This window comes from Gavialis gangeticus, unplaced genomic scaffold (genome assembly GCF_001723915.1).
Source record: "Gavialis gangeticus isolate Ggan-Ray unplaced genomic scaffold, GavGan_comp1, whole genome shotgun sequence".
In the NCBI taxonomy this organism is placed as follows: Eukaryota; Metazoa; Chordata; order Crocodylia; family Gavialidae; genus Gavialis; species Gavialis gangeticus.
Window position 1 is genome coordinate 12,457,233 of NW_017728998.1, and position 12,894 is coordinate 12,470,126.

A 12,894-nucleotide genomic window follows, 5' to 3' on the forward strand; every position below is an offset into this window, starting at 1 on the left:
TATCACACACATTAGGAGGTTTATGCTAAGAAGCATTGCTAAGACTTATTCTGACAACTTCAAATAGGTTTGAAGTTAACTGACCTTTACTGCTACAGCTGTTTACACTGGTTTTATATCTGTGTAGTAAAATGACTGCATAAATCAACGAGGGCTTCATTCAGGTATCACTGGACTCACAAAGTGTCTTTCCACTGACTTCAGTGGGCTTGAGATCAGGCTTTAAACATACAGCTGTGGGAAAATTTAGAATGATACTTGACGGACATAGGCAGGTAACAGGGATAAAAACCTGATTAGAAGGGAATCGAGGTAGGCTGGTTATACTGTCACCATCTTTACTTGCACGTTGAGCCAATGCCATGTTTCCCAGTGCCATTCCTTGCAACAGTATGTTGGAGAGGGTACCTCATAAAAGAAATAAACATGTAGCAATAGACCCACAGGCAAAATTTGGAAGTTGAAGTCAACCATCTCTTATTTAGGACCAGATCCTGCCAACATTATTTATAGCACATAATGCTTTACTCTGAAAGAAGTGCCTCTGAAATCATTTTAACCATTCCAGGGACCAGGTACTATTCATTTGAATGTTTAGGAGCTGAGCTAAACCTTCTTTAAAATGGTGGGTGTAATTAGTCCTTGGTTCAGTTAAGTGTCAGAAGGAGCTAATATTCTTTCGGAGTAAGATATTCAAGTCTACCAGTCGAAACACAGGATATGTGCGATGCTACCCAGAGTGGTTTTGCTGGGACCTGAATGCAACTGTGTAGTGAGAGAGAATCAACAATACCACAGAAGCAGACAGAAAAGGGAAAAGAAATCCAAGGATATCACATGCACGGCCCACAAAGTGCTTTTTAGGAAAAAATAACTACTGTCTGGGAAGAGAGGCTTGAACTTTGAGCAAACAAATAGTTTCCTTTGTGGGTAAAATTAGTAAAATTGCATTTTCACTAAGCCTAGCATTTTTGTTTTTATTTGAAGAAATAATTATTTGAAAGTTGTAGTAGTAAATCATATCCATGGATTCATAGATGTTAGGGGCTGGAAAGGACCTCATAAGATCATCCTGCACTTGGGCAGGAAACTGCTGGGGTCAGATGAGCCAGCAAGTTGTGAGACAAGTTATTATTTAAAGATCTCCAGGGTCGGTGATTGTGCTGCCCCTGGGGGGAGTCTGTTCCAGACCCTCAGCAGCTGAATCATAAAGAAGTTTCTTCTTATGTCCAATCTGAAGCAATCTTCAAGCAGTTTGTGTGCATTGGTTCTTGCCTTCTGTTGGGGTGCCTTGGGGAACAGATGCTCCCCCAGGCCCTGATGTTTGCCCCTTATATAGTCATAGGCTGCCACCAAGTCCCCTCTGAGTCTTCTCTTCTCTGGGCTGAACAGTCCCAAGTCTTTCAGCCTCTCCTCGTATGACCTGCTCTCTAGACCTCTAACCATGCGTGTGGCCCTCCTTTGGACTCTCTCGAGCTTCTCCACATCCTTCCTGAAGTGTGGCGCCCAGAACTGGATGCAGTACTCCAGCTGCAGCCTCACCAAGGCTGAGGAGGATGACATCCTTAGCCTTCCTCGAGATGTCTCGGTAGGTGCGTGCCAGTTTGATTTGCTCTGCCAGCTACGGCATCACATTGGTGGCTCATGTTCATGCTGTGGTCTATCACAAACCCCAGGTCTCTCAGTTGTGGTGCTGGCAAGTGTAGCACTGCTGAGCCTGTAAGTGTGTTGAGGATTATTTATTCCCAGATAGAGCACTTTACATTCCTCCATATTAAACGTCATCAGGTTTTGATCCGCTCAGCTTGCAAGCCTGTCCCGGTCAGCCTGTATCCCCAGCCTGTCCTCAAACGTGACTGCACTCCCCCATACTTTGGTGTTGGTGGCCTTTAGCAGACATTTATCTACTGGGTGTTTATGGAGGCTTCTTAAATTGTCAAAATGTAGGCAATTAATGAGACTGCCCACTGAAGCTTTATTTCCTTCTACAGTCTAATGTTAACAGACTCTGTGCTGTGGGGACAAATAATGAAAAACCCCTCAGAACACTCTGCATAAAGATAAAAATATTTATGCATAGTCCAGCCCCTTCCTTTACATCTCTTCTGTGCTGTAAAATGCTCATAGTATTTGATAAAAAAAATGCATTTTATTTATGATATGCTACATGCATGTGTGCACACCAAATGTCTATTTTTGTCCATTAATATAACCCAGTGTCCATAACCACATTTGTTATCACTGGGGAGCTGGCCTTATTCAATATGTCCTATCAATATGTAAAACATAACAGCGAAGGAAAAGCAGGAAAATCTTTAACATGAAAGATTACCATGAAAGAATGTCAGTTTTTTTGCAGTCAAAGATGACTGATATTTTATAAGGCTCATTTCACACTGAGATAATTGTTTTACATATTTGTTTAATCTTAGCTGCAGTTTTTTTTAAATCAGTAGAATTATGTATGAATTCTTGCATGAATCATAGGTGCAATGAAATAATTCTCTGTTTATAATCATTGCAGAGAGCTGTATTTTTCCCTTCAGTGGAAAAAAGCAGTTTAATGAACCTCAGTATCATTTGGAGTAATGAAAGTGTGTTGCATTTTAAATTAAAAAGGAAAATAAACCCAAGGATTTGCACTGTGGATTTGGTAATACCAAGAGATATCAAAATGATGATTCATTCTGCTGATTGCCAAGTTAGTGTATTTTCTCATTATTTTCTTGTTTGTCTTGCATATAAGTTGTACTGAAATAATTTGGTGATGGGTACAATAAAAATTAGATAGATCATGGAACTGTTAATCAAGAAATAATGAACTTTAAGGAGTCACTGAACTATTTTGTAAAGATTCTTTTTTACTCTATTCTCACTGAACAAAGCAAATTATTTCTTCCTATATTTTTTTTTCTTTCACCTTCCTTCTCTTTGCCTTACAGTGGATCTATTACAGATATGGTGATTTTTATTTAGTAGGAGAGCAGGACCTGATGCCATAGTTGATGGGAGTCATATAGTGTTGTCTACCTACACCATTAATTTCCCTTTGCTATCTTTCTTGACAAACCCTCATTTAGTTAAAAAAAAAATCACACTTCATTCCAGTTAGTTAAATGGAGTTATAGTGTACATTTAAAGGGAAACATATCTTATCATGCTGATGTGTCAAAGGAACATATTTATATTTCCAGCAAAAATCCCATTACTGTTAGTATAGTGGGAAATCAAATTTAATCTAATAAATATAGATTAACCTCTGAGCAATGAGACAGAACAGAGACTGCTGGGGTTACTTGTGAAATGTTGACCAATGCCTAGAACATTGTGGCTTTGTCTTGCCTTGATCTTCCTCCTCTTTTAGCCTTGATTACCCCACCCATCTGTAAAAAGGCACCATCTCCCTCCCATCCCTAAGGATAATGAAAATTAGCTACTGTTTTATAATGAAAATTAGCTACTGTTTATAGTGTACTTTGAATATAGTGGTGTGTGAGTGCTAAGTATCAATATGAGGTCATTCTACCTCCTGGGATTCCAAAGATTCCAGACTTCTTTCACACCTCGCTCTTCTTGGTTTTTGGAGCCGAAGTAAAAATGTCAGTGCTTGTTATGTTCACCAAAGAAAAAATATTGAGGCCTTGGATGTCTGGAAACAAAAAACATTTATTTTTGCACAGATTCATTTCATTCTGTATAAATTTAGCTTCAAGAAACTAAACCAATAATTCCACTTGACATTTCAGATCAATTCCATCTTGGAAATTATGGAGCCAGAGCATCTTGTTATAGGAAGGCTGGTGGAAAAATAAGCTTTACTGCTAAAATTCAGACAAATTAAGCCTGAAGAAGAATGAGAATTCAACAGATAAAGAGAGTAAGGTTGCAAAGGATAGCTTGTCATTAGACAAACACTATTGACATGATAATATCACCAGCATTAGCTTGTATTAAATCTATGGACCAGCAACCTCACTTATCAGAAGAGTTATGACTGCTGCTTATGGGGTTCTTACCACATTCTTCATGGCACCAAGTCATTGTTTGACTTTTTTGTGACTCTCATTTGAAATAAATATGGGTCTTGCTCAAAAGCCAAGTGCAATCATTTGGGCTTGTTTGGCAAAGTTCAGTACTGTACTTCTTGATGGCAGCACTCCAAAAGTGCAGCTTTGGGGAATAAGATAAGGTGGTAGCTGTATGATTCTGGGCTGCCATGGGGGCCAAAGCAACCCCTGGCCTAATTTGGAATAAAAAAAATCATGATTCCAGTTCACAGCAGCTGTTTGAGTGTTGTGCACAGCACAGAATATCTATAGCTGCATGTGATAGTGCCTCCCACTCTTGAAAAAGCCTTTCCTACCTTCAGTACCATTCTGAGCAAAGCCTTTTGAGAGGACATTGTACTGCACTAAGGGTTTTGTTGCCTTTATGGCTGTACATAGTTGGGAGCAACTTTACAACACTTATGTAATATTGGAGTGGTGCATCATAACCAGGTCTGTAGGGAAACAGTCTTTCCTGCTATCTTTAAATGACCTCTTTTCCTGAGCTGTGTAGCTGGATACCACTTCACTGCTCAGCCAAGTGCCATTGATTCTGATATGTGCCACTGTACTTTTCTTCATATGCAGCCCTTAAATAAAATCCATATTTAAGGGATTGGTTTGCTCTAAGAATTATTAACCTGTTGAGAAATCTACTTCACTAACAAAACTGGTCCCCTTTGAAGTGATTTCAGCACAGGGACTGCTACATTAATGGTGCATAAACTAAAACCAAATGAGTCAGTGGCGCTAGTGAGACCTCGCCTAGAGTACTGCATCCAGTGTTGGGCACTGCATTTTAAGAACAATTTAGATGAATCAAATGAATCCCATGGAAAGCAACAAAAATAATTAGAAGTCTAGGAAACATGGTTTATGAGAAAAGGTGAGAATAACTGGGATTAATTAGTCTGAAGAAGAGAATACGGGGGTTGGGGGCGGGGAGGACTTGAAGGGTGGTCATGAAGGAGATAACAATACACTGTCCTTTGTGGCTGCCAAGTTAACTGTCTTAACTTGAAACAAGGGAAATTTAGGTTGGAAGAACTTTTTAATGCCTGAGAGTGGTTAAGCACTGCAAATATTACCTAAAGCAGTCACGCTCAACCTCTACTCCATGGACCAAATGTGGCTCTGGGCCATATCGTTTGGCCTGCAGGTGCAGAAATGTTAAAAGCCGCAGTGATTAACACTGCCACACTCCCCTGCCACCAAATTTCTAGACCCAGTGGGAGCCCCAGAGGCTGGATGACATGGTCCCACATGCTGTGTCATGTTGGTGTGCTGGGTCATCCGTGGTGAGATCCAGCACACAGAGCAAAGCTGGGTCAGCATGCTGGGTTGCACTCAGACTCCATGTGCTGACACCATGCTGGATCCAGCCCACAGACTGACCTCAAAACATTCATGTGGCTTGTGAGGCCAAAAGGTTGAGCACCACTGACCCAGACTGTGGAATCTCCATCCTTGGAAGTTTTTAAGAGCAGGTGAGACACAGTTGTTTAGAATGGCTTAGGCAGGGGTAATCCTGTCCTGAGCAGGGGATTAGACTAGATGACCTAAGTCCCTTCCAGCCTTGTTTTTCTAAGTCTTAATTACCTCCTGTATAAAGACGAGGGTCCTAATAGTTTATGGTTAAAAAATAATGGCAAAGCATTATGTAAGAACTCAAACTGTGGCTATCCATGCTGCAACCTGATACTTTAAATATTTCTACCATTTGAATAAATTATAAAGATTTATGTCTATCAGTAGCTATATTTCCAAGTACAGCAAGGTAACTGAAAACTGACTTCGTAGTCTGAAATAGAGCTCAGTTAGCTGACAGGAATGCATGCTACAGAATGAAGACAACGGAGTATACACATGTCTGCATTTTGTTCTTAGATGTATTGGGGATGCGATGGATTTAGTTACTAAGGTGTGTTGACTGTTGTACTAACCAACTGAATGTCAAACAATCACTGAGATGAGACTGGAATCAATCCTAGTGTGTGCTGCCTAGCCCACGAGACAAGCAATTGTTTGGGACTTAGTTCTTTTGAGGGACTGGTGCCACCCTCAATTCTTTTGTTCATCCCTGTGTTCAGCACTGTTGACAGTCAGAACCTGTCAAAGTGTCTGAGCTTCAGCATTCAAAGAAATTTGAGATACCTAAAAAAGAATGGCTAACTTACCTTAATATGGCTGGTTACTTATCATCCGGTAGCTGTAGTTCTTTGAAATGGGTTATTCACATTAATTCCACTTTCGATGCGCATGTACCCATAAACAAGATCAGATTCTCGTGAGTCTAAGTGGTAGAGGACTCTATAGCTGCAGGAAATGTGGGAGTGCCATAGAATCCATTTGAACTGCATAATTACTGTAATATAGATAAACCATTTTTGAATGACAAACTATGTGAGTTCAAGCTCTCTGGTTCCAAGGAGGCTCTCATGCTCAAGGAGAAAAAGTTTAAGAGTCTCTCAGTCATTTACTGGGCCCTTTTGGAGAAGGAAAGACAGTTTAAGCATCTAGCTGAATGTGCCCTCCTTCAAAGCAGAAAAAGGCATCTTAAATGCCTCTCATTAAGTAGGACAGTAATGTTATAACAAAGGTACTTTGTGAGCTGCAGAGACTTCGATTCTATCATAGCATCTGTTACTGATGTGATAGACATTTTTTTTTTATTTTTGGTTTTTTACTGTTCACAAGCATATATTAGCTATGCTAGGACTGACTAGACCAGCAGTTGGAAACATTTTCCAGTGCTGGATAGGAATGGCCCAGCTTGGGCTCAAGGCAGGCTGGGGTGCTAGGACCTAGCTACCAGTACTGCTTCTTCCTGCCATCCTGCAGCATGGTTGAAACTCCTAACTGCTTATGGCGTGGGTAAAGTCTCCCACTGCTGAATGCTGCTGAAGCCCCCCTATTCCATGGGCCAGCTCCAATGGCCCCACAGGCTATAGACTGCCAATGCCTGGACTAGACTAAGAAAAGATAAAAGATGAACAGAACAGGAGACATTGCAGGACCTTTTTGCTGCTACAGACCAGAACCAAGGGAGAGGTGGGCCTCTCTGTCTTTTACATCCTAGTGGCTGGTTGGGGCAGGACGAAGAGTGCTAGACACGACTGCCCAAAAGAACGACTCCTAAAAGTACCCAGATTCACCTGCATGGGGCACATGTACCAGGCATCAAATCCACCTGAAGGATCACAAGTTACTTTTGAAAATGTAGGTCCTCAAATCAAAATGAGACTATTTTGTAAGACAGCTCAAAGACCTTTGAATAGCAGGATGAGAGTTTAGCTGCCTGCGTTCTGAGATGGGAACAATCAGAAAAAAATGGAACTGTGCTTTAAGTGACACCCAGGGTGCAGGCTGCATCACAGGAAATTCGGCTACCACAGCTGACCTCTGTAGGAGTCTTCAAAAGCTATATATTAACCATTGAACACAGCAGTTGTTAGTAGGGCCCCTGAATGATCGGGCAATAGTTGAATTAAGTGACAAAAAAACAAGTGAAGAAATGAGAAAGGACTGTTAAAGTCTGAAAGGGTCTTCAAACAATTTTGCAAGCAATCTGAAGGAAAGTCACATCAATCACAGCCCAGGCTGCAAGCTGGAAGCTCCAGGAAAGGAATAACGGAGGTTAATGAGAGAGAGAATGTCAGTAATAAGAAACTTCCCAGACAAGGATCTCTTCCTGTTTTCAAACAATAGCTAATTAAGCCTCAGAACACAGCGTTATCAACATCTATCCTGCAACAGAATGAGCTGAGTCACAGGGAAATTAAGGTCTGCAACAAATGTTTCCCTGAGTATTTCAGCTGGGTGCTGGAATTCTTGGTGGAGGAATAGGGATAAGAAGAATCGTTTCTTCAGGGCAGCACCAGTGTGTGCCCAGAGTTTAGCCTAGTGACTGTATCATCCACAGCCCTAACATGCACCCTGCTTAGAGAAGCTGACAAAGATGTGTGTAATGATACCCCATGTCTTGCTTTCCCCCCTTTGAATAGTGCCTGCCCAGCAGAAAGCCTTTCTGGACTCTTTTTCACATAGGGACAACACCTCGCATTGCACAGGATAACTGTACCTGTTTTGCTGTCGGCGTAACATATGCACCCATAGAAGTTGGATGGAATTTCTCTCTCTGTGACCCACCTACTAAAAAGTCATTCATAGAGCTGGAAACAGATCCTTTCAGTGCATCCAGATGAGCCCCAGATGTTTGTTTCATCGAGGACTAATAGCAGTAGCACGCCTTGTGCTGCTGCTGCTTGTCCCTGGGAAACTCTTGTGCCATGCACACTCTGGCGCAGGGCAGGTTACCCCAGGTGAGGTATGGGAGGCTGGGGCCAGCAACTGTGCCTTACCTGGGGTCCTGGGGGCCTCCCAAGGCTGCAGCTGCAGTAGGAAGCCTGGCTGGCAGCCGGAGCGCTGCTCCAGTAGGTCAGGCTCTGGTGACCAGCGCACACTGCCATCACATGTGCCGCCATGCTTTTTTTCACTGAGTTTTTTTGACCCTGGGATTTCCCAGGGTCAACCCCCCACTCCCCCAGGCTGCAAGGTAGCAATGCAGGGAATGCCTGCATGTGCAGTGCATGGTGCCGCAGATGGGTACGCGGTGCCACATACCACACGTCCGCACTTGTCTGGACTCGGCCTTTGAGTCCCAACTCCCAGTCCTGTGCTTTAAGTGCTACATTATCTGATACTTCCCTTCATACCCTTCCAAAAGGAGAGTCCTCAGCACTAATCTATCAAGCTTTCTTCTTTATTAACTTGATGTATAGATGTACAGAATTAGGACTGAGTTTTAGAATGCAAATTCCAAGCTGTGAGTACATGCCCACTTATGCTAAGACACTGATATTTAAGTTGCTTTGTAGTCAATGGTAAGTGCCGTCACTATAATTTTTAGTGCCCTTTAAAATGAGACAACGCATGCTTAATGTGAACAATCATAGTATTTCATTCTCTGCATCATAAAGTTAAAGGCATCTTTCTTCTCTTCAGGCTACAATACATATAAAGCTGAGCAGCTGTTCACATAATATACTCGGGAGCCTGCACGAGCCCATCAATCTCTTAAGATCCATTACTAGCTTATCTTTTTGTTCAGAACAGTTCTGCTTCATTTTGTATTTTGCAGGTGACAAGATGAAATGCCAAGTCAAGTCTCCTGGATGAGACAGAGGAGCAATTCCAGCCTGCGGCCCAGTAGGAAGCGTACCAGGAATTGGAGTGTGCGTGATGAACAGGAATCAGCTAAGAGCCAGAGTTGCAAGTCTTGATATTCCCTTTGCACAGACCGAGGTGAAATGCCCTACTTAACATGACAAAGGAAGAAGTCCTAGCCTGTCAAATGTTTGTGCGGGAGCTTTGTATGAGCCATTTATACAGTTCACATCGCATTTCGCTTTTATGAATACTATATATGCTGGAAAGGCACCCGGGGCCTTCAGTTGTCAGGTTTCTGCTCAAGTAATTTTCTTTCTGAATACACGTAACTTTGTGCACCCGGCCACTCTATCGAACTGAGCAATAGGAATCTCATTTGCTTCACTAGGAGAAAGATCAGGCTCTTGTTCTGAGAGTATTCTGGGCAAATTTGACTGGATCCTGCCATCCATTACTCACATGAGTAGCCCCATTGCACAAGTTAGTCTATAGGATGGGTCCTTGGTTAGGCTGCACCTTTAAAAATATATTCTTTGATGTCTGCTGTAAATGCACAGCATAGACCAGGCAGACCATGCTAGGAAATATTAAAATTTCCTTGTATTCATCAGATGCCAATGGCAACTGTAGCAGTTTAGGTGAAGCAGTTGTCATGACAACTCAATTAACTACATAAACATAGCTGTGTGCAGTAGCAACCCCAGTCCTGTACATCACTTCCATCTCAGCCCAAGACCTCTGAGTAGCTGTGCACATGAATCTGCTCATTCTCCTTTGGGCAGTGAGGGGTACTGACATACTGTATCATGTTGTTCCCTCTGGCAGACTGACTTGATTTCCCCTGAAATCATCTCAGTTTGACATTGTAACAGAGCAACATCTAAGTCTGGTGGCACTGAAATCCACCTCAGTCTGTTTTCGTCTTAACCTTAACTCTTTCCTCCGACCAGCTTTATTGACTTCAATGGGATTTTTGCTATAGTAGAAACTGCATCAAAGAAGCAGAGAAATGATTAGCTTCCTCTTCTTGCTACTGCCGGAGAGGTCGTCACATAACTGTTTTACACTGGTGGCTAATCGGCATGGGCTGTTGCTCAACACCAATGAAAGGAACCCCCTTTTTTAAAAATTACCACTACACTTAAGAGTTATAATGGAAAAGACGACACCGTCTTTTTAGCTGAAAGATTTCTAATTTGCCTATATACACCTCCCCTGGACTGAAATGCCACCTGCAGCACAAAGGCAGATTTGTTTGCCTCCAGTAATTCCTGCTTCTTGACAAATCTCAGTCCGGCCTGTCTTCCCACAGAAGTCAAGGGCCACACTTTACAGGGAGCAGGACCAAGCTCAAACACCCCAAAAGGCCAAAGCTCTCAAAAGCAGGAATTTAAAACATAGATTTCTGAACACAGACTGTGCGGTTTAAACCAGCCGCCTGTTTTTCCAAAGGGCCGATTTTGTTTTAAGGTTCCAGCACCAAATGCTTCTTGCAGCACTTTGTGCAAGTCATTGGCTTTCTCAAAGCCTCCATTTCCCATTCAGTAAAAGGAAGATGATGATAAGAGTAACAGTAATAACAGTAATAATAAATTCCCCACAACAGTTTGTCTTTCTTAGTTTGTAAACTCTATGGACAGGGGCTGCCTGTATGGGTTTCTACAATGGGATTCCAGTTTCCTTCTGAACTAATATACTGCTACTAGTACTATGTTATGCTCGCAAATGATTGCACTCACTGTTTGCCCTCGCTGTTTCCAACAGCCACTTGCGTGCACAAAATGGCACAACTAAATGCCTGGCTGCATGTGAAAATCTGCTTGTAGCAAACATGCACAATCAAATGCAGAGGTGGCTGAACATTTGGCCTGTTAGGCCAGGCTTCCTGAGAGCGCACAGCACAGCAAGCTCCCGTAATTGAAGAGTTGCCCGTGCCAATTACTCTGCGGATTGTGCGCCACCGGGAAGTGGACTTAAATTGATGTTCAGATCACTGTTGGGGGGAAAAAAAAAGCCTTGCTTGACAGCAGCCAGCCTTTGCCACAAAGGGGACGTATTGTTTCTCCACAAAAACCAAAGCATTGAAGAGAAAGGACGGACAAAAAGAAGGGTGAATTACTTATCAGAACGCTGTTGTAGATGCTTCAGGTTGAGGGTTAAGTGCTGTATAAAGAACAGTCAGATAATGTCCAGCTGCTATCATCTATCACGTATGGCCTTTTATTGGACTGAGAGCATATCCAGTTTCGTGTTTCCGTCCTTCTCTGCACATTTATCTGTCAAAGAAGATTATTGTTATAGACACAACAGTAGCAATAAACAGATGGCAGATGAGTTTGCATAAAAAAGGAGAGACATACATGAGAAACTAGAAATCAAAGCTTAAGTTTGTTATATACTGCAATATAACTAAGCTCTTCCCATAGGCCGTGGACAAGAGTTAAATTTGACAGGGAGGGAGAGTCAGAGCCTTGTGGGGCAATACCACTGGCAGTATGGCTGGGACGTACACAGGTGCTTAGTGCAGTGACTGGCTGCTATCGCTAGTAAAAGCCATGGCTGGGGTTAAGGGGAGTCCCTATAGCTTCTCCACCTTCCCAGTTGGAGGGACCCTCAGAGCCCTTCCCCTACAGCCAGCCTCCTGAAGGGGTTGCCAAGTTGACTGGATCATGGTGCCAGCACCTGCTAGATAGTATGGGGCACTTCCTGCCCTGCCTTTCCCCTGTGGATTTGCTTATGTGAAACCGATTGGTGAAATGAGACTGCATGACCAGTGTGTTGACTGTACATGGTGCTGCGCACCAGCTCATGTGGGAGCTGAACAAGCTTTCTGAAGAAGCGGAGGCAGGCCGTGACTCTGCTGGCAGGAGTATGGCACACGTTCGACCTGCTGGGGTTGCTGGATCAGGAATTGAAGGGCATGCAAGTGGCAAGCAAAGCCTCTTGGGATCACTGCACACTGTCCCTTGGCTGCAGAGTTCCTGTTCCTGCACATTGTCCACTGGCAGGACATGCTCCTGCCATGCTCCCTGAATCAGGACCACTAAAGAAAGGCTGTCATAGGTAGGAATCCTAGGGAGTGCGAGTCTTAGCTTCAGCTTGGTGTGTGCAAAGGAAAACGTTTCTATGTTTAGTATGGTATTTTTAAAAGTAAAGTATACAAATAAGATGAAACATTAGAAGAGCATTTAATAATATTTGGGAGGGGGGATAGGATGGCTCAAGGGATTGCCTGATGATATAAGGACAAAATGGTGAGTTGCTGTGCAGCAATTGTGGGTCTCTGGGCTATTATTTTGTGAATCCTACTGTAGATGCACATGTGCTCACACATGCAGGACATCCTTTTAGCTAGCAGCATCTGTCAAGGATGTGCAGTCACTGCATATCTCTTTGCATTCCCACACAAAGCCATGCAGGTTAGAACAGCTGAGACCTAGCTGCAGAAGTCTGCAATAGCTGAGAGTGCCAAGCATCACACTGGGGTGGAGCCTGGTTCATAGGATCCATGTTCACGTCTTGAAGAACGTTATCCTGTGCAATGCGAGGTGTTGTCCCTATGTGAAAAAGAGTCCAGAAAGGCTTTCTGCTGGGCAGGCACTATTCAAAGGGGGGAAAGCAAGACATGGGGTATCATTACACACATCTTTGTCAGCTTCTCTAAGCAGGGTGCATGTTA

General features: G+C 43.0%; 1 protein-coding gene across 1 annotated transcript in view; it reads right to left on the bottom strand.

The window, feature by feature from the left end:
• Nucleotides 1–5,805: 5,805 nt before the first annotated feature.
• Nucleotides 5,806–12,894, bottom strand: part of NUDT7 (nudix hydrolase 7) — a 26,838-nt gene continuing 19,749 nt past the window's right edge. Inside the window, exons 4-5 of the mRNA XM_019505522.1 lie at nucleotides 11,335–11,491; nucleotides 5,806–6,362 (exon numbers count right to left, since the gene is read on the bottom strand). Coding sequence (XP_019361067.1) covers nucleotides 11,372–11,491 — 120 coding nt within the window. The 3' untranslated portion in view covers nucleotides 5,806–6,362; nucleotides 11,335–11,371. The remainder of the gene's footprint in view (nucleotides 6,363–11,334; nucleotides 11,492–12,894) is intronic.